The sequence below is a fragment of the Solanum pennellii genome, chromosome 1 (genome assembly GCF_001406875.1).
Source record: "Solanum pennellii chromosome 1, SPENNV200".
NCBI lineage: Eukaryota > Viridiplantae > Streptophyta > Magnoliopsida > Solanales > Solanaceae > Solanum > Solanum pennellii.
Window position 1 is genome coordinate 93,296,327 of NC_028637.1, and position 22,094 is coordinate 93,318,420.

The following is a 22,094-nucleotide window of genomic DNA, read 5'->3' on the forward strand; positions in this document are numbered from 1 at the left end:
ATATCTCTTTTTGCTTTTAGAAAGTTAAATTACATGAATTTTAATTAGTAATTGAAAATGTGTTTTCATTATATTAATGTGAGAAAGATTGCAATGAAACTCAGGGGCGGAACCAGCATAGTCTTATACATGGTTAAAATTATCTTTTAGGTATATAATAGATATCGAATCTCTTCCGATTTTGTATGTTTACTTCTATATATTTTGAACTCCCTTATTGAAAATCATGACCCTAATCACTGTAGATACTACTATATTTCATACAGTTTTCGACCATCTTAAAGTTAGAATATTAAATTAGTTGTAACATATAAAAATAATCAAGAAAATACTGCAACACATATCAGAAACTACAAAATAAAAAAAATAATTAAATAAATTGTTTGACACTCGATATTTTGTAATTTTTTTTAAAAAAAAGATAGCAAAGACAAGTGGAGTATGACTGCCTTTATAATAGAGTTCTATATAAGGAGAGGACTTTAGCTTTAAGAGGAGAGTAAGAGAACATACTAAAAGCTTAATTTGCTTAAGGATGGCTTCTAAACCTGGCATTCTCACTGAATGGCCTTGGACTTGCCTTGGAAACTTCAAGGTACTATTTTTTTCCCCTTATAATGTATATTTTTGCACTTAATTAAACATCATCATTAAGTTCTAATTAATTATATTATTATTTCTTGAAATGAATTACTAGTACTTGGTATTGGCACCATTTGTGTGTCATAGCACATACACATATTTTATGAGCAAAGATGAAAGGCAGAGGGACATTGGATACATAATCATTCTCCCACTTTTACTCTCGAGAATCATTCACAACCAGATATGGATATCCCTATCCCGATACAAAACTGCAAAGGGTAATAATCGAATCGTTGATAAGAGCATCGAGTTTGATCAAGTTGACAGAGAGAGCAACTGGTACGTACTTTCTATGATTTGAATAGAAAAAAATGATTTATTTTTGTTTTAGTTTCTAGAGAAAGTAAATATTGATGTGATTAATAAGATCGAAATCATTTTTTGATGTTTGTTAGAGAAAAGTTTGTTTCTCTAGAAGGGAAATATGACTTCTCTCACCTATGGATGGAAGTAGTTTTTTGTTGCAATATTTAAGTCATAGTTCATAGTTTTATTTACTCGCTACTTTTTACATTTTATCTTTAATACATACATTTTTTTCTAAAAGATATTTCACTCACCAATCAAATATTTAAAAATTATTTTTCAACAAAAAATAACTTTAGTCATACCGAATACCATTAAAGCAATTATTTTTTCTGGTAAAGGTTTTAGTCTGAATAAAAGTCTTAATTTAGTCGTACAATCCATAATTTCTTGCTTGTTAGGTGAAAACCTAAACCATATATGTAGGAGTATTTATTAGGTTCTCTTGGTATGTACCAACAAAAGGAAAAAAAATAAAATAAAAATGCAAATTACAGTATTAATTAAGCTAACTTTTTAGACAGATTACGGATCAAGTTTTTTAGAAGTATTTTCAAGGGTAACTTACATAAATATACTATAATAACATAATATTTATCATTTATTGTAATAATATTTCTTTTTTATTTGATAACTTTTAATTCCTTTATAATACAAGTTTAATTCATATTGCAAAGAATAATTTTTTATTCACATATAATACAAATTTTAATGATAAATAATTCATTTCTCACATCTTTTAATTCACTTATAATACAATGTGTCAAACTTTTACCAATCAAATTTAATATATTTTAAAAAATAATTATAATTCATATATATTGCATACATAATTCACTTTTAATATATATGACAGATTTAACATAGTATCGCTATAAATGGTAATAAATAAAAAGTATTGCTAAAATCAGTAATTATTTATTAAAATGTATTGATTTTTCCTATTTTTAAATAGTATATATTTAGCCTATGTTATATTTGATAAAATTTTGAAAATCTGATCTTCAGATATTTTCAAGTTCTTGAAAACGGGCATTAGTTTTGTTTTTTTCGACTTCTGTCTCAACAAAATTTTAAATATATATATTCTAACTAAAATACATATCCAGACACAACTTACGCTAAGAAGGTTACTTATAATTAATGTTAAATTATATTTGTAGGGATGATCAGATCATATTTAATGGACTGTTATATTATATTGGATACCTGATGCTGGAACAAGCTCATCACCTTCCTTTTTGGAGAAGTGATGGGATCATTATAATTGGCTTGCTTCATAGTGGTCCAGTGGAGTTCCTTTATTATTGGCTTCATAGAGCTCTGCATCATCATTTTCTCTACTCTCGTTATCATTCTCATCATCACTCCTCTATTGCTACTGAGCCCATCACTTGTAAGTTCATTATCTTAAAATATGCTAATTCTATTAAGAGATAGTGATTTAAAAAACACATCTGAACAGTCACTTTTTCGCGAGTAATTTCACATTTCAAACTAATCTTCTTGTAGCATAGGTGCCATCAGATAATATTATACTAAATTTTAGGAAATATATACATAAAATCTAGTTTTACTAAGAGATAATGGATTCACGTGCCCCAATTTTTGCCTATAAATTAGCCCATGATTTGTTCCTTTTTTCCTATATGAAGTTTGAACAATGACTTCAGTTTAGGTAGAAAAAGGGAATAACTGATAGTTAAGATATGAAACTCGTAAAAATCGATAGTTCAGATGTGTTTTTAACTATTGACTATTTTATTAGTGAGGATTCATGTACATTTTTTTTTGTTTGGTTGTATTTTTGCAGCTGTGATTCATCCATTTGCTGAGCATATATCATATTTCACACTCTTTTCCATACCCTTGTTCACAACTGTTTTCACTGGGACTGCTTCTATAGCTTCATTTGGTGCTTATGTTACCTATATTGATTTCATGAACAACATGGGGCATTGCAATTTTGAGCTTATTCCTAAGTGGATCTTCTCTGTATTTCCCCCTCTCAAGTACTTCATGTATACGCCCTCGTAAGTCTTCTCTATCGCCCTGTTTTCTAATAAGCTTAATTTTACTCAAAATAATTTACGCCTGGTAAAAAATGCTAACTAACTGAATAAAAGCGCATCTTAAAAGCCAAAAGCTTCAAATGCAGAGCCCCTACTTCTGAATCACATGCCTAACTACCTCATTAACTAGGGGGACCGGACCATATAGTACATTTTATATCTTAGAAAGTTTTAAACCACACAAAGATACTCCTCACAGAGCTTTTTACCGCTTTCAAAACTTTACCCTCTTGTCTCAATTAACGTGATATTATTTGACTCGAAACAGAGTTTTTAAATAAACATTTTGATGGTACAGGTACCATTCACTACATCACACTCAATTCAGGACAAATTATTCTCTTTTCATGCCAATGTATGACTATATCTACGATACATTGGACAAGTCCTCAGACACACTGTATGAAAAGTCACTTGAAAGAGAAGCTGAAGTGCCTGATGTGGTGCACCTAACACATCTAACGACTCCAGAATCCATTTACCATCTTCGACTAGGATTTGCATCGTTGGCCTCGAACCCTCACACCTCTAGGTGGTATGTTTGGTTAATGTGGCCTGTCACACTATGGTCAATAATGATTACTTGGATTTATGGTCGTACATTTGTTGTTGAGAGAAATATCTTCAAGAATATCAAATTACAAACTTGGGCTATCCCAAAATATCGCGTACAAGTAAGTAATCTATATTATTCAAGATTGTTAAAGCGATTATCTGATATGTTTCTTGATTTTGTTGTAGTACTTCATGAAATGGCAAAGAGAGACTATCAACAAGTTGATTGAGGAATCCATTATGGAAGCAGATAACAAAGGGATAAAAGTTTTAAGCCTTGGACTCTTAAATCAGGCAAGTCCAGAGTATACGTGCTATATATAATTTTTTTTCAAATTGCTTTGAAATGTTTGTCGAGGGTCTATCAGAAACAACATCTCTATCTATCTCCTCTGCACCCTATTGATATATACTTATACAAAAAATGTAACCTTGTAGGAAGAGAAGTTGAATAGTAATGGTGAACTTTACCTAAAAAGGCATCCTCAGTTGAGAGTGAAGGTGGTTGATGGAAGTAGCCTAGCTGTGGCCGTGGTTCTCAACTCCATTCCTAAAGGAACTTCTCAAGTTGTCCTTCGAGGTCGTTTGTCCAAAGTTGCGTACTCCATTGCCCTTGCCTTGTGCCAAAGAGGAATTCAGGTATATTTGATTATAGTTTTGATTTTCCATTGTCTCGTTCATTATACAACGTAGTACTAATTTTCTTTTTTGAATATACATAGGTTGCCACGTTAGACGAAGAAGACTACAAGAGACTTAATGCAAAGCTTACTCATGAAGCTGCAACTAACTTGGTCCTGTCTAAATCTTTTGTTTCAAAGGTACGTAAAGCAACATAGAAATATATATCAGAAAAATCTTGATTATTCATAACAAAATCGCGAAATTAAAAAAGTTGTTGATTGCCACATTTTACTATAGACATGGCTAGTAGGGGATGGATTGAGTGAAGATGAACAATTGAAAGCGCCAAAAGGAACATTATTCATTCCTTATTCACAATTCCCACCAAGAAAAGCTCGCAAGGATTGCTTCTACTTCAACACACCAGCTATGATTACTCCTAAACATCTTGAAAATGTGGACTCTTGTGAGGTAATTAGAAAACAATACTAATTTTTCGATAGTCATAGTATTATTACGATATTGTTTAATAATAATTAACATTATTGTACGATAATAATTGTAGAATTGGCTTCCAAGAAGAGTGATGAGTGCGTGGAGAATAGCTGGGATTTTGCATGCATTGGAAGGCTGGAACGAGAATGAGTGTGGTGACATGATGTTTGATATTGAAAAAGTATGGAAAGCTAGTGTTGATCATGGTTTTCGCCCGTTAACATTAGTGGCTACTTCGAACTAGAAGTATAGATTAATGTCTTTGTTATAAGTATTATATATATTATTGGATCAGGTAATTAATTACAAGTTTGCATTACGTGATATAATTTCTAGAGTTGTGTATGCATCATATAATTAAGATGTAATATGAACCAAACTGGAGCATATTGAAGGATGACTTCTATATATAACCCATAATCACTTTTTTTAAAATTATTTAATTTGTACAAGTGTTAATGAGCTTCAAACAAAGTTTATCAAGAGGTTGCCAATGATTTGTAAAATACTTCTTGATAGATTTGCTCAATTTTTTCTTTGAATATGGATAAGCAATTTGTACACTGGAAGCAATCATGATAAATAGTTAAGAGTATCACTAATTATATAACAGTCAACGTAGGTGGCCACAGTTACTAAACAGTTCTTAATACTAATGAAGTTTCCTAGAGTAGGGAGGATCACAACTTCTTTACTTGAAATTAGGCATTTCCATGGTCAGTAAAAAATGTTCGAAATTAGTCTTGACATGTTATTATACATTGAAGTCATGACACGTCTAAAATTTCAGTAACACACAAAAAAAAATGTCCGAGTTTGACTTGTCAAGTACAAATTTCACTAACACACAAAAAGAAAATGTCCAAATTTGACTTGTCAAGTACGCAATTGAAAAGCTTAACTAAACTGCCGATGAAAATATGTAATGTTTAGCTTTGTCAAGTCTACAGTTTTAAGCAAAAAATATTTAAAATTGATCTTTGACAAGCCATATCAAACTTTAGTCAGAAACGTCTAAGGGTAGCCTTTAAATTCAAACGGCCACACTTTAAAGTGTCTGAAGTTTATCAAACTTCATACATGAATTTCGCCATTTTATTCGTCAATGTCTTGTGCATGAAGTAAACTCATAAATTTTATTTTAAAAGGAAAGTTTGGATACAGAGGCGAACCCAAGATTTGAAGACTTTGGATGCACTAAGGCTTAAGCGGGATTCAAACCTTGGTCTAGATGATGGTATCTCTAGCTTCTACCAATTGCACTAGGTACTTTTATGTTTTTTAAGGGTGCACCGTTAATTATATCTTAATTTTCTACTAGTTTTTCAAAATAAATATTCATATGTAAATATAATTTTTTTTGAAAGTTACCGGGTGCACGTACACCCCTCTGTATATTGTGGGCCCGCCCCTGGATACAAATTAAATAGGAAACTTGCGTAAATATGCTATACTAAAAAAAGTATAACTATCTATAGCAATAAGATTCCTTTTCACTCAACATTTAAGTATAATACAGATTGTAGAGAATAAATTTCTAAACATATATAGTACAAATTTTATTAATGGATAATGCGTTTAACACATATTTATAATACATTGTATTGATTTTTCATTGAACAAACATAATATATTTTAAAACATTTATAATGCATGTATAATTTACTTTTAATACAGAATGAAAATTTATCATAATATTATTATAAATGATAATAAGTAAATAAAAAATATCACTATTTCAAACGTGAAGTATAACGTTAAAATTAAAAAGGCCATACTTCAAATAAATGTATCTGAAGTTTGTCAAAATTCATACATAAATATTCGCTATTTTAATTGTGAGTGTCTGAAGTTGAGCTTGAATTTAACTCATAAACTTTTTAAAAATTTCGAATACAAATTGAATATGTCAACTTTTACGTATAGCAAACAAAAAAAATTATATATGTATGTTATAGCAAAGTTTGCATAATTGCGCTCCATAGCAAACATATAAATGTATAATTCTCTATACATATACAATTGTATGATTCGCTGGCCTATTTCACTGCAATATCTGTATAAAATTTGCATTTGTATACAGTTGAATCAAAGTAAAATATTTATATATTGTATAATTATAAGTGTATAGGAAGAAGATATATGTTTTTGCATGTATATATACAATTTTTTCTCGTTTTATACAAAATAGAAATACAATTTATACACTTCTGTTGTATAAAGCGAGAGAAAATTGTATTTCGCTGCAATTATATAGATCACAATAATGTAATTCACTGGCCTATTTCGCTGCAACATCTGTATAAAATTTGTATTTGTATACAATTGAATTGAAGTAAAATGTTTGTATATTGTATAATTAAGTGTATATGAAGAAGATATATGTTTTTGCATGTGTATATACAATTTTCTCTCGCTTTATACAAAACAGAAATGCAACTTATACACTTCTGTTCTATAAATCGAGAGAGGCGAGCAGAAGGAGAGTGACAAACGAGAACGGGAGAGTGGCGAGCGAGAGTTTAGGGAGAGAGGCGAGCGAGAGTTTAGGGAGAGAGGCGACTGGCAAACGTTTGCTATGAGACATAATTAAATCAAACAGTAGCTACTCCATTTATTTTAGATTATTAGTTTGCTATTCTGTACAATTATCCCTACATTAAAACCTCTATAATTAATACTTGATAAATTAATAATCTCTTTAAAATTTTCTCTGGTCTCGACTAGGGTCAATGAAAAAAATTATCAATTTCGATAAGATAATAAGATAATATATTTTCAGAAGATCCCTATATAAATATATGGTCTCATTAATATCATAAATTAATAATTATTTAAAAGTACAAATATATCTAAGACAATTTAGTAAAATATGATTCTATTGTGTTCTGTTTTTTTTTTTAAATTTAAATCTAGTTGAAACTCATCTTTAACTTTACTTATTGCCACTACACCATTTTAGGTCTACAACCACACTAATTCTAGACTGCACTTTTAAAGTATTGCCTAAAGTATTTTTGGGAACGCTTTTAAAGTGTAGCCAATTTTTTTAACTTTTAGCAACAATAATATTGGCAACACTTGAAAAGTGTATTCTTTAATACTATAAGCTACACTTTATAAGTGTTGCTACAAAATGATATAATTGGCAACAATATTTTACATATATGACCACACTTTTTAAATGTCCTATTTTTATGATTGTAAAAACAACACATTCTAAGTGTGGCCTTAAAATTTTCACCAAAATTTTATATTTCCTCCAACAATATTAACTCTCCCTCCCATTTTTATTGGCCAAAAAAATAAACATTAAAAATAATAGATCAAAAACACTTTCCTTTTCTGAAGATCTTTCCCTTTTCCTTTCCCTTTCATTAAAAATTATACATTAAAAACATTAATCGAGCTTTCCCTTTCCCTTTCATTTGCTGAAGATCGAGCTTTCTCTTTCCCTTTCCCTTTCCTTTGTTGCCGATCGAGCTTTTCCTTCAAGTCACTCTTCCCTTTCCTTCTCCGAGCTGAAGAACTTATAATTTCTCTTCTCTGAGCTGAAGATCGAACTGAAGATGAAGATCGAGCTGCATAACTCACCGAGCTAACCGAGCTTTCTCTTCTCCGAGCTAAAGATTTCATCAAGGTAAGAGCTGAAGATTTCATCAAGCTTCTTCATATTGAATGAATTTTTGTTTTTTTTTTGTTTGGAAGGAATTGATTGGGGTTGTTGGCAAGATGAACTGAAGTTAAGTCTCTCCGTCACACTTTTCTCTCAGACTTCTTGTTGCAGAACTTGATTTCAGACAGATTTAGGGTTTACCGGGTAGGAATTCTATCTTTGAAAGTCTAAATTTTAGCTTTAGGGTTTTGATGTTCTTGTGTTTTTATACAATTTTTGGGAGTCTAGCTCGTAATTTAGCTTTGTTACTTGATTTCTGGGTGCCCTGAGCCTTAAACACGAGTCTTCTACTATTCTGCATTTGTGCTGTTGACAGCAAAACAGTTCTGATGGAGCCTTTAGATGGTTAGATTTGACAAAGTTCCTTCTTTCTGAAAAAAAAATATAACGATACTGCTAACGATCATTGCTAATTCCAGAATGGAATTAGCTTCTGTCCAAGAATAATTTGTTCCAAGTTTTGGATCAATTATATCCGTCAAATTTCCCTGTTCTTGCAACACATAAGCCTGCAATCGAACCAGCAGATATCGATCAAATTAGAGAAGGCATTCAAGTAAAAATACAATGGCAATTGTTTATTAGGCATTAACCAGTAAAAATTAATGTTTTGGATGCCGTCAATTTTGCAAATCCCTGTTTGAACAAAAAAATGTTCGGCAAGAGATAATAGCAAATTATTTTCGACACTATAAAATTACGTTCAGGGGATGCAATCTCAGAGAATTTGAAGGAACTTACTTGTGAAAACATCATTAATGAACTTGAGGTCATTGATTAATGATCTCGGTTACCACAATAAAATGAATGTCAATAACCTGTTGAATTATTTGGGTGAAAGTAAAACATGTTAAGAGGTCCAGAACATAGAAGAACTTGTGGATATCACCGAAAAAAGCAATGTTGATGATGAAGTTGAAGATGATACTATACCTTTGGAACCGGTTACGTGTAAGAAAACACTTATCGCACCTATAATTCTTCACAATTTTATGGTACATTTCGAAATGACAACACTGGAGCTCTTAGATGCAATAAGTAAAGTTAAAGATGAGTTTCAACTAGATTTAAATTTTTTTTTAAAAAAACAGAACACAATAGAATCATATTTTACTAAATTGTCTTAGATATATATGTACTTTTAAATAATTATTAATTTATTATATTAATGGGACCATATATTTATATAGGGATCTTTTGAAAATATATTATCTTGTCGAAATTGATAATTTTTTTCATTGACCCTAGTCGAGACCGGAGGAAACTTTAAAGAGATTATTAATTTATCAAGTATTAATTATAGAGGTTTTAATGTAGGGATAATTGTACAGAATAGCAAATTAATAATCTAAAATAAATGAAGTAGCTACTGTTTAATTTAATTGTGCCCGATAGCAAACATTTGTCAGTCGCCTCTCTCCCTAAACTCTCGCTCGCCACTCTCTTATTCTCACTTGTCACTCTCCTTCTGCTGGCCTCTCTCGATTATAAAACAGATGTGTAAAAATTGTGTTTCTGTTTTGTATAAAGCGAGAGAAAATTGTATATACACATGCAAAAACATATATCTCCTTCCTATACACTTAATTATACAATATACAAACATTTTACTTCAATTCAATTGTATACAAATACAATTTTATACAAATATTGCAGTGAAATAGGCCAGCGAATTATACAATTGCAAATTATACGATTGCAGCGAAATACAATTTTCTCTCGCTTTATACAACATAAGTGTATAAATTATGTTTATGTTTTGTATAAAACGAGAGAAAATTGTATATACACATGCAAAAACATATATCTTTTTCCTATACACTTATAATTATACAATATACAAACATTTTACTTCGATTCAATTGTATACAAAATGCAAATTTTATACAGATATTGCAGCGAAATAGGCCAGCAAATCATACAATTGCAGCGAAATAGGCCAGCGAATTATACAACTGCAGCGAAATAGGCCAGCGAATCATACAATTGATATGTATAGCGAACTATACACATAATTATACAAATTTTACTATAACATACAAATATAATTTTTTTTTATTTGCTATATCTGAAAGTTGGCGATGTATGTGCTGTCTTGATACCTATATCTGAAAGTTGTCAATGTAGTGCTGTCTTGTTACCTTTATTTAGTATTATTAAAAAACAACTTTATTTGTGATGTTAAATTGACATCCTTTATTTACCATTGACAGCCTGTGTGAAAACAGTCCGACATTTATGATGCATTAACATTAACATTGTCTATTTGCCATTTACCCTCATGCTTCCTTCTTATTTTTATAACTTTTTGTTTTCATTATATTAGTATTTCAACTTGTGATATTTCTAAGAGAATATTTATTGAAGAGTAATTAATAATTTAAATAATCAAAACACATAATTATTTAAGGAACATGTAAATAAAAACGTGATAAGTAAAATAGTCTCTCTTTTTTCCGCATGATTCATAACTTCTAAAACCCTAAAATGCCCTTCATTAAGACAAGCTAGCTGTCTTCACCTACCAGGTCCCAAATTAAATTTCCCATTTGGTTCACTTTGCTATTTATTAATTAATTTCATTTCCTTTATTTTACGAAACAAGTTTGGTGGTCAAGTGCCACTCCTATGAATTTGCTTCTACAAAAAATTGTTGTTTTGTCATTTAATATCTTCACTAATGACAGACATATATGCCATGCAGGAAGAAATTTTGGTTCCAACATTTAAATTTGCAACTACTTTTTGGTGCCTCAACTCTACAAGTGACGAGACTTAATCGTTTAGCGTGAGAGATAAAGAATAAATAGCCCTTGAGATAAAAAAATTTGGTGTCTTGATTGGTTGTCATCTTTGTGATGACTTATTCTATTATTTATACTTTAGTGATGAGATAAGTTATTTCATATATATGATGAGATAAGTTATACATGAATAATTAATCCTGGGATAACTTATTCCAACCAAATAACCCCTTATAGGCGTTGAATGTCATACTCACTTGAATTTGAGCTTGAACGGATAAAATAAATTGAGATGATAAATGATTGTCCAAAAGTTATTTAGCTGAAGATGTATTGAGCTAAAATGTGGATCATAACCCAATCCGCCTAATTATTATTAAGATTTAATTGATTTAATAATTTTGTACTAATTAATTTTTTTTATGGATATTTTTACCTATTGAATAAAGAATGTCTTTTTTAAAAAAAAGGTTTGACAAAAACTTTCATGGATTAGTTTGGACTTTCGACTACATTCTACCTATCAACCTAAATATTTGATTGACCAAGCTAATAAACGAACGAATTATTACTAGTCCAACTTAAATGAGTTGAACGGACTATATTTCATGATCTAATTTTACCATTGATACAAACTTGTTCCTTTATTTATTACTTCTTTTTTTTTTGAGATGGTTTTGTTTTGCTATTATAAATTTCATTATTTATGATGATTTGCTTGCCTAATACTAACACCTAAGTTCTTGGAGAGAGTTTCAAGGAAAAGAATGAGAAAGAGACGGGCTTCTCCATTAGTAATATTTAAAGCTTAATTTATAGAGAAATTTTGGAGAGCGTCACTCAAAAATAGTTTAATTATATTCCATAACTATATATATTAATTACGATTCATAGCTACATGTTATAGGGAGAAGAATAGCGAGCGAGATTGGGTAGAGGGTGTGCATCGATTGGTTAGGTTCAATTTTATGTATTATTGGTTCGGTTTATCGGTTTTCAATTTTTAAATATGCTAACGCAATAACAAATCAATAAGATATTCTTTATCGGTTCGGTTTATCTGTTTACCCAACAAGAAAATGTCCGTAAAATATTATATACCTTCTCACTTCTCTAAATGCTTTGATATAGAGAAATAAGAAAGATAATGAAAAACTGCTTCAATAAGAGAAAATATAGTAGGAAGACTATAACTACATGTTACCATCAAAACATAATATAAATTTTTTATGTTAATCAAATTACAGACCTTTACAAACTTGCAAATGCTACAAACTAAAATTACAGACTAAAATTAAATAACTATAATTGTGAACCGCTTACTTTAATATTTAGATTTTGAGTTAAACAATAAAACCTAGTAAAACGGGCTAGTGTGAAGTTGGTAGAATACTAATAATTTGATAGTTATAGTGTCTAATAATATATTTAATTATTAATATTTAATAATTAGGAATGATAAAATAATAAATTATTACCGTCTTATTAGGTTATCGGTTTACCCCATAACCCAATGGTAAAAACCGAAACCAAAGCAATGAACCAATAATTTTTTTATAAACCCATTAAAAATTCAATAACCGAATAACAATAACCCAATAACATTTTTTCGGTTCGATTTATCTGTCGATTTGATTTTTGCACACCCCTAAGATTGGGAGAGAGAGGAGAGAGGTGAGTGAGAGAGTGGAGAGAGGTAAACTATATATGTATATCGGTTAGATAATTTTGTGTGTGTGTATATATATAACATCTATGTTTATGTATATCTGCATACAATGAATAGACTTAAAACATTTTTATTTGTATATCCAATCTCTCTCTCGCTTTATATATACACAAATTATACATTATGTTTGTATGTATACAATGGAAGAGAGAGAAAGACAAAGGAGAACTGGGGTGGGAGATTTGTACTTATATAATTATAAGTGTATAGCGCGAAGATATATGTATATGTATCTCGCTTTATACAAATACAAACATATTTGTGTTTGTATAAAGCGAGAGAGAGCAAGGCAAAAGAGAACTGGGTAGGGGGAGATTTGTATTTTGTATAATATAAGTGTATACGGCGGAGAGATATGTATTTGTATATCCCGTCTCTCTCGCTTTATACAGACACAAATTATACATTTACATTTGCATAAAGTGAGCAAAAGATCGACAAAATAGAAGCGAGAGAGAGACTGGACAAGAGGAGGAGAGAGGCGAGGGAAAGATGACTGAAAAAGAGGAGAGTGGGGACCGAGATTCCAGAGAGCGGTGTGAGAGAGAGAGGTGAAAAAGATAATGTACTTATAGCTAGTATATGTTTGCTTAACTACGTCATTTTCCCTTTATAATAACCCACTAAATTGTTGATTAATTTCATCTTTGCCACTTTAATTGAGGTTTATTCCAGTTGCATACTCCTATAAAGAAAATTCAAAGGAAAAAAAAATCAAAATTGCCAGCAAACACCAATCCAATGAACTAGTAACCTAATGTTAACTATACTTGTATGGTTCAACATTAGTAGCAACAAAAATAGGAAGAAAAGACTTGTTTTGGGGGTGGGGAGCAGATGAAATGGTGTCCTAAGGATCAAAATAATTCATTGTTCTTTGTTTGGGGGCAAATTCTAAGAACTGATTAAAAGAGGGATGAACATAATAAGTGTACCGTGTACGTAGGGAGAGATTTATTACCCATTGATTTTGTGGGTCTATTACAAGGAATTACACTGTACTTATGTTGTAGGCACAGAGGTTTGGTATCCTTATATGGACTTGGATAAATCTCTTCTCACAAGCTAGCTTTTGGGATTGAGTTAAGCCCAAGTGTCATATTTTTGCATGAAGAGGTCTTTAGATCGAATATCACCGCCACCCAAAATTAAAATTATTCTCATGTGCTTGCCCTACTAAAAAAGAATCAGGCCCGCACGTGAGGGGTTGTTGAGAATATAATTAAATAATAAAAATGTGTTCTCTCTAATATCTTAAACTTTTAGATGAGATAGTTACATACTTTAACAGAAAGTAGATAAGTGGAGTGAGGTTGTCAAAGTAATCGATAGTATAATGGTAAACATAGTTATTATCGTATATTAACTTGAGGTGCACAACTCCAAATCTTTTATCCGCTTCTACGGTAAAAGAAAAATTAATATAAAAATAGTGAATAGAGTTTAACTTCTATACACGGCAGTGCAAAAGAGTTTTAATTAATTCTTACGTCATCAAATCAAACTTAAAAACAATTACAAGTCAGCCGTACTTACAAAGTGAAATTAGTAACTTTACTCGACTTTCTTGCTCTAACAGGAGGTACAACTACACAGATTTTGTAGTACTGACAATAATGTAAGTTAAAGGTAAATAATAGTAAATATGCATGCCACCCCCAATAAACACGTAGTAGTAGAATTGTTCTATATAAGGCCGTTGAAGCAGAAGCTTTTTGGAGAACACACACAAAGCTACAAGCCTACAACCACTTGAACAAAAGAAATGGCTGCTAAACCTGGCATTCTCACTGAATGGCCATGGGCACGTCTTGGCAACTTCAAGGTATACTCTTCCTACTATCATTTTATGGTAAAAAATTGCAGGGCCGAAGCTACGAGAACCAGTAACTTTGATCCAAACTTAGTATATTTATTAAGAAATCCAGTAAATATGTACATTAACAAATATCAGAATCCATAAACTTAAAGATCATGGATCCAATATGATTACTCTAGTAATGGTACACACTAACAATTATCAGAATCCACATATATTCTTTTCTACTATCATTTATGGCAAAAAGATATAACTAGTTAGCTTAATGCAACTCTATAATAAACGTACCGCGTACATATTACAACGTCACTTGTGCTAACATTTTTTTATTTTTCAAAAATGATTTGTTGGGATGATGAAGTACTTGGTATTGGCACCATTTGCGTGTCACAGCATATACACATTCTTCATGAGCAAAGATGAAAGTGAGAGGGACATGTTCAACATACTCCTACTCCCATTAACTCTCTTCAGAATGGTTCACTACCAGACATGGATATCTTTATCCCGCTACAGGACTGCAAAGGGGAATAATCGAATTCTTGATAAAAGCATCGAATTTGATCAAGTTGACAGAGAAAGCAACTGGTATGTACCTTCATTTTTCACTTTTTGTAGATACAAGGGATCTAACAAAACGAAAGCACAATGCAAAATCAAATGATTGTTTTGTAGGGATGATGAGATCATACTTTTTGGGTTGGTATATTATATCGGTTACCTGATTCTGGAACAAGCTCATCACATTCCTATGTGGAGGACCGATGGGATCGTTATAACAGCCTTGCTTCATATTGGTCCTGTAGAGTTCCTCTATTATTGGCTACACAGAGCTCTGCATCATCATTTTCTCTATTCTCGATACCATTCGCATCACCACTCCTCCATTGTTACTGAGCCAATCAGTGGTAATTTGTCTTCAAAATTGTTTTCCATCACTTTGATTAATTAGATCTGATCAATCCTGGAGAAGATGCAAGTGACCATGTTAGTTCTTCTTTAACTAATTTGAAATTGATCTTCGGTAAGTAGTAGTTGCAATTTCGAAGAAGAAAAAATCTAAAAAAATAACTCAGTTATATACTATTGTCAAGTCATACTGTAAGTCACATGACATAACTAACGGCAATTTTACCAATCAATTACCAACTTGTATGGTTTACAAAGTTAATTTTATTTTATTTTTGGCAGCTGTAGTTCATCCATTTGTTGAGATACTAGCATATTATACACTCTTTGGCTTACCTGTATTCACAACATTATTCACCGGGACTGCTTCTATAGCTTCAATTGGTGCTTATATCATCTATATTGATTTCATGAACCTCATGGGCCATTGCAACTTTGAGCTAATTCCTAAGTGGATGTTCTCTGTCTTTCCCCCTCTCAAGTACTTCATGTATACCCCCTCGTGAGTCAAAACTTCTTGCCCTGTATTTTAATGAGTTCAAGATTTTTTCTCCGCAATGCTTTATACAACAATGTCTCTAATTAGGCAATTATTATTAAACTTTAGCTACTCAGGGAAATAAATAGAGACAATGGAAATTAATGTTTCTTTCAAATGTTACTTTTCCTATAGTCAGTAATAACTGAAGCTCTGTATTTGTGATTATTTATTCTATTGCCACTAATATCAAAGTGTTGATGGCACAGGTACCACTCACTACATCACACCCAATTCAGAACAAATTATTGCCTTTTCATGCCACTCTATGACTATATCTACGATACAGTGGACAAGTCATCGGACACATTGTATGAGAAGTCACTTGAGAGAGAAGCTGAAGTGCCAGATGTGGTACACCTTACACATCTAACAACCCTAGAATCCATCTACCATCTTCGACTAGGATTTGCATCGCTGGCCTCAAAGCCTCACGCCTCTAAGTGGTATATGTTGTTAATGTGGCCCGTCACACTATGGTCAATAATGCTTACATGGATTTATGATTACACATTTGTTGTTGAGAGAAATTTGTTCAAGAATCTCAAATTACAAACTTGGGCTATTCCAAAGTATCGCGTACAAGTAATTAAGCTATCATTATTGAAGATTGGTGTTACATTTTGCAGGTCTTTTTTTAAAGGGATTAGTAATTTGACTTGATTTTTGATTTCGTTGCAGTACTTTATGCAATGGCAAAGAGAGAGTATTAACAATATGATCGAGAAAGCCATCATTGAAGCAGATCACAAAGGCATAAAAGTGTTGAGCCTTGGACTCTTAAATCAGGCAAGTCAAAATATATGTTTAAAAAGCCTTATAATACCCATCCTTATTTATCTATGAGAAAAATGCATAATCTATTCTTAACTAGTAATTATCTTGCAGGCTTGTAGCAAAATGTTCCGAAGCAATCTCAACATATTGTTATTATGGAGAAAAAGAGTTTAAAAAAATTCACCCCTCATTCTATATCAATGTTTGTAGGTTGAACCAATTAAAGAGGGTCAGTTCATATTTATGCTTTATTTCAAATGTAACTTTCCGGGAAGAGCAACTGAATAGTAACGGAGAACTTTACCTAAGGAGGCATCCTCAGTTGAAAGTGAAGGTGGTAGATGGAAGTAGCTTAGCTGTTGCTGTGGTCCTAAACTCCATTCCTGAAGGAACTTCCCAAGTTGTCCTTCGAGGTAGCTTGTCCAAAGTTGCTAACTCCATTGCCCTTGCCTTGTGCCAAGGAGAAATTCAGGTATATTTGACTATTAATCTCCTACATCATTTTTGGTTTTATCTAATTCAACATAATTTTCAATATATAGGTTGTCACGTTAAACAAAGACGATTACAAGAGACTTAAAGCAAAGCTTACCCCTGAGGCTGCAACTAATTTAGTCCTCTCGAATTCTTATAATGTTTCAAAGGTATAAACCAAAAATAAATTGAAAAATACTGATCTGACCATTTATAACATTTCCTTGCACCTCCCCCTCCCTCCTAGATCTCCTAACCCAAAGTTTTATCATTATGTTGAGGTTTGAACCATTCTGGGTTTAAAAAGAGGCTCTTGATTGAAATATTATATTGCAGACATGGCTAGTAGGGGATGGATTGAGTGATGATGAGCAATTGAAAGTACCAAAAGGAACACTATTTATTCCCTTTTCACAGTTTCCACTAAGAGAAGTTCGCAAGGACTGCTTCTATTTCAACACACCAGCTATGATTGCTCCAAAGCATCTTGAAAATGTAGACTCTTGTGAGGTTAGAAAAGATCCTTTAGTGTTATTAATTTCTCTATACTAATTTGACGGTTTTTCAAAATCAAAGAAATTCATGAGTGAGTTTGTTTTAATTCTAGAATTGGCTACCAAGAAGAGTGATGAGTGCGTGGAGAATAGCTGGAATTGTTCATGCATTGGAAGGTTGGAATGAGCATGATTGTGGTGACATGATGATTGATGTTGAGAAAGTGTGGAAAGCTAGTCTCAGTCATGGTTTTTGCTCATTAACTAAGATTTCTGCTGCTTAATCAAAGGGCTAAAATTATACTACTACTATAGATAAACTGCTGGTTTTATTATTGAATCTTGGATCTACTGTATTTTGTTGCTCAATAAAATTTACCATTTCGTTGGGTAAACAAAACTATGCACAATATTAGCCTCTACTAGAACATGTAATCGGTAGGTTTGAGATACGTATCTAACTAAGAATAGGGTTTAAGAAACACCTACTCCATTGAGCTATCCCGGGCCAAACCTCTCCTTCCCGGGTCCATGCTCCCAAGCCTACCCCTACCGACATTGTGACAATTGGTTACATTGATGAGCTACTAGCATAATCGAAAATCATATAATCCCAAAACATCGACTGTGATGAACTTACAATTTCGAATTAAATTCATAGCAAAACCAATGAAAAATATTCAAAACGAAATAAAATGAAGAGAACAGAAACAAATAAACCAAATCACACATAATTTCAAGAGGAAACTATTTGCATACAAAATGCAACGAGTAGAGGCCAAAAAAGAAGCTTAAGTTGACGAAGCTTACCAGAAATGGGAGAAAACGGGCAAATTTGCACGGAACCAGACGGCCTTTACACAGAGAAGAGCGATAAAGGATCAACAAAAATTTGAAACTGGAGAACACGAATGCAATTTTCTATGGTTATGCAGGAAAAAAATAGCAATTTGGGTACTTGATTTATTATCATATTCCTATTTTAGTCCCGTATTATTAATCTGAATGCTTTAGCGAGTGATCTAGTAATTCACGATGTGGTGTTTATATCAAGCCAATACATGAATGTATTTAAATTCATAGTTCAATTTACTTTATTAAATGATGTAATAATATATTTTATATTAGTTTGATGTAAACACTAATGCGAGTAAGTTTTCTTTTCCAAATATTTGATCCTTGTACATAACAAAAGGTAACCGAAGTTAGAAATTTAATAAAATTATTATTTGAAAATGGCATAATATATAAACTATTCATTTAATTTAACTTAATTTTATATCGTATTTATGCCCTTCAACTTAGGGTATACATACTACTAAATATTTAAATTTGTATACATGAGTCATATGTTGCATATTGTTATGTAACATATTACGTACGATTTGTTCATCTTTACACAAATTTAAGTGTCTATTTGTGCATACTCAAAATTAAAGGGGTATAAATATGAAATGAGATCAAATTAAAAGATATATTATTATGTATTATGCAGGTAGACATACTGAAATTTTTAATTTTTTTTTTAAATTTTATACCTAAACAAATAAAAATGAATTCTGTAACTGAATTATCACTCACTAATTTAGGAGGATAAGTTTCATACCACAATGGTGCTATGTATGTGATTTTACTAATTTCACGGTGGTGTAGCAACAACCAAGCAGAAGCAAATGTTTAAAATATGTCATTTTATCATGTTTATTAAATTATGGCCAAATTTTTATGGCCAAAAGGATTTTTCCGTCAAATAATCTAACTTTCCGCACAAACACACAATTAATGTTAGCATAATCTATACAGAGTTAGGTGGGACTCATATAGTTGCTTATATCTCTACGTCCCATCAAGAAAATTGAACAGTAATTATTGAAAAAGTCATTTTTCATCTAAGAAATATTGAAATTAAGAAAGAAAGATGACCTTTTAAGATAATAATTTTGAGCGATTATATGAGAAATGAATTTATTTAATTTTTTATATAATATAAAAAAAATCAATTTTATGGTTTTAAATTAACGTTATGTCAATTGTTAAATGTAACAAAAGAAATATTTTTTTAATTTGTGGTCTTAAACGTTTCACAACCTGAAGTTAAAGTATTGCTAAAAAAAAGGAAAGAATCATTCGTTTTAAATAGATTAAAAAGTAAAGTAGATAATTTTTTTTAAACGAACGGAGTATATAATATGTGATATAAAAAAGCAAGATCTTGCGCTATAAAATCAGCTTGAAAATAATTACACGTAAGTTGTCCTTACATAGTGAAATTAGTAACTTAATTAACACAAGTTCTTGTTATTAGGGATGAAAATGGAACAGAGCGAATACGGGGCGAAGTGAGTTTAAAGATTATCCGGGGTGGAGTAGGACGAATTTAAAGTTTGGGGGGGGGGGGAGATGTGGGATCGGTTGAAGTTGATTTACTTTTGAAAATTAATGTAGGGTGAGTTACATATATATATATATATATATATATGATTTTACGTGGGTTCAAACTTACTATTAACTTTTTACAAATAAAAGTGATAGAACATTATTTATTAAGATAATTTCTTTAAAACTTCTATACATTCAATATATTAAATGAAAATGGTTTAATAAAAAATAATATAATTTCTTACATGTTTTCCAATTTGACGTCTGAAAAATAAATTTAAAGTCATTATCGATTAAACTAATACAACTTAATGAAAAATAAATTTATTTTTAGAAGTTCCATTTTTAGTATTAAACTTAACTAGAAAAAGAAAAAATTATAAAAATTATGTAGGACGGGTTTATGTGAGGCGGGTTAAAAATTAAAAAAAATTATTATAATGGACGGATTAAAATTTTTACGAATTTAACTCAGCCTGCCCCCTCCCTCCCCATTGCCATCCTACTTGCTATAACAGAAAGGCACATGTAGATGCATAGACTTTGGAGTACTTAAATTTTAATAGGGTAAATACGAACTATATATTTATATGTGCATGCTCCTAATATATAGGTTTAGTAGATTCTATATTACGGATAAGCTTAACCTGTCTTCTCTCCATTGTCATCCCTACTTGCTATAACAGGAAGGTACATGTAGATAAATCGACTTTGAAGTAGTTTAATTATAATAGGGTAAATAGGAAATATATATATGTGCATGCCCCTAATATATACATTTAGTAGAATTCTATACGTATATAAAGGCCGTTGAAGCAAAAGCTTTTACACAAAAGTTGGGGCAAAGCTAGAAGCACTTGAACAAAAGAATGGCAAATAAACCTGGCATTCTCACTAACTGTCCATGGGCACGTCTTGGCAACTTCAAGGTATACTCTTCCTACTATCATTTTATGGTAAAAAATTGCAGGGCCGAAGCTACGAGAACCAATAACTTTGATCCAAACTTTAGTATATTTATTAAGAAATCCAGTAAATATGTACATTAACAAATATCAGAATCCATAAACTTAAAGATCATGGATCCAATATGATTACTCTAGTAATGGTACACACTAACAATTATCAGAATCCACATATATTCTTTTCTACTATCATTTATGGCAAAAAGATATCACTAGTTAGCTTAATGCAACTCTATAATAAACGTACCACGTACATATTACAACGTCACTTGTGCTAACATTTTTTTATTTTTCAAAAATGATTTGTTGGGATGATGAAGTACTTGGTATTGGCACCATTTGCGTGTCACAGCATATACACATTCTTCATGAGCAAAGATGAAAGTGAGAGGGACATGTTCTACATACTCCTACTCCCATTAACTCTCTTCAGAATGGTTCACTACCAGACATGGATATCTTTATCCCGCTACAGGACTGCAAAGGGGAACAATCGAATTCTTGATAAAAGCATCGAATTTGATCAAGTTGACAGAGAAAGCAACTGGTATGTACCTTCATTTTTCACTTTTTGTAGATACAAGGGATCTAACAAAACGAAAGGACAATGCAAAATTAAATGATTGTTTTGTAGGGATGATGAGATCATACTTTTTGGGTTGGCATATTATATCGGATACCTGATTCTGGAACAAGCTCATCACATGCCTATGTGGAGGACCGATGGGATCGTTATAACAGCCTTGCTTCATATTGGTCCTGTAGAGTTCCTCTATTATTGGCTACACAAAGCTCTGCATCATCATTTTCTCTACTCTCGATACCATTCGCATCACCACTCCTCCATTGTTACTGAGCCAATCAGTGGTAATTTGTCTTCAAAATTGTTTTCC

General features: G+C 31.5%; 2 protein-coding genes and 3 long non-coding RNA genes across 12 annotated transcripts in view; 3 read left to right on the top strand and 2 right to left on the bottom strand.

Moving 5' to 3' along the window:
• The first annotated feature begins 440 nt into the window (after positions 1-440).
• LOC107005457 (very-long-chain aldehyde decarbonylase CER1-like) lies at positions 441-5,182 on the top strand. The gene is made up of 10 exons (XM_015204059.2): positions 441-595; positions 698-924; positions 2,115-2,347; positions 2,765-2,984; positions 3,322-3,697; positions 3,765-3,872; positions 4,017-4,217; positions 4,301-4,399; positions 4,500-4,673; positions 4,768-5,182. The coding sequence occupies exons 1-10, from the start codon at positions 536-538 to the stop codon at positions 4,939-4,941; spliced, it is 1,872 nt and encodes a 623-aa protein (XP_015059545.1). The 5' UTR covers positions 441-535; the 3' UTR covers positions 4,942-5,182.
• A 2,801-nt stretch (positions 5,183-7,983) lies between these two features.
• On the top strand, positions 7,984-11,308 carry LOC114076411. The gene is made up of 2 exons (XR_003577326.1): positions 7,984-8,517; positions 11,078-11,308. It is a non-coding gene; the product is annotated as an uncharacterized LOC114076411 (long non-coding RNA).
• Positions 11,309-14,562: 3,254 nt separating this feature from the next.
• Positions 14,563-22,094, top strand: part of LOC107025013 (very-long-chain aldehyde decarbonylase CER1-like) — a 15,598-nt gene continuing 8,066 nt past the window's right edge. Inside the window, exons 1-6 of one of the 2 annotated variants that reach the window (XM_027915410.1) lie at positions 14,563-14,671; positions 15,027-15,253; positions 15,341-15,573; positions 15,857-16,076; positions 16,322-16,697; positions 16,794-16,901. In XM_027915410.1, the coding sequence (XP_027771211.1) occupies positions 14,612-14,671; positions 15,027-15,253; positions 15,341-15,573; positions 15,857-16,076; positions 16,322-16,697; positions 16,794-16,901 (1,224 nt within the window). In that variant the 5' untranslated portion in view covers positions 14,563-14,611. The remainder of the gene's footprint in view (positions 14,672-15,026; positions 15,254-15,340; positions 15,574-15,856; positions 16,077-16,321; positions 16,698-16,793; positions 16,902-22,094) is intronic. The other variant, XM_027915413.1, reaches the window with a different exon arrangement.
• LOC114076421 overlaps positions 14,738-22,094 on the bottom strand; it is a 15,867-nt gene continuing 8,510 nt past the window's right edge. Inside the window, exons 1-5 of one of the 7 annotated variants that reach the window (XR_003577336.1) lie at positions 18,668-18,910; positions 17,194-17,339; positions 15,911-16,096; positions 15,387-15,629; positions 14,738-15,294 (exon numbers count right to left, since the gene is read on the bottom strand). This is a non-coding gene — a long non-coding RNA (uncharacterized LOC114076421). Of the gene's footprint in view, positions 15,295-15,386; positions 15,630-15,910; positions 16,097-17,193; positions 17,383-18,342; positions 18,407-18,667; positions 18,914-22,094 lie in introns of those variants that run through there. The other 6 variants (XR_003577337.1, XR_003577340.1, XR_003577335.1 and 3 more) reach the window with 6 other exon arrangements.
• LOC114076419 lies at positions 21,232-22,088 on the bottom strand. The gene is made up of 2 exons (XR_003577330.1): positions 21,882-22,088; positions 21,232-21,789 (listed from the first exon to the last, which is right to left on the bottom strand). It is a non-coding gene; the product is annotated as an uncharacterized LOC114076419 (long non-coding RNA).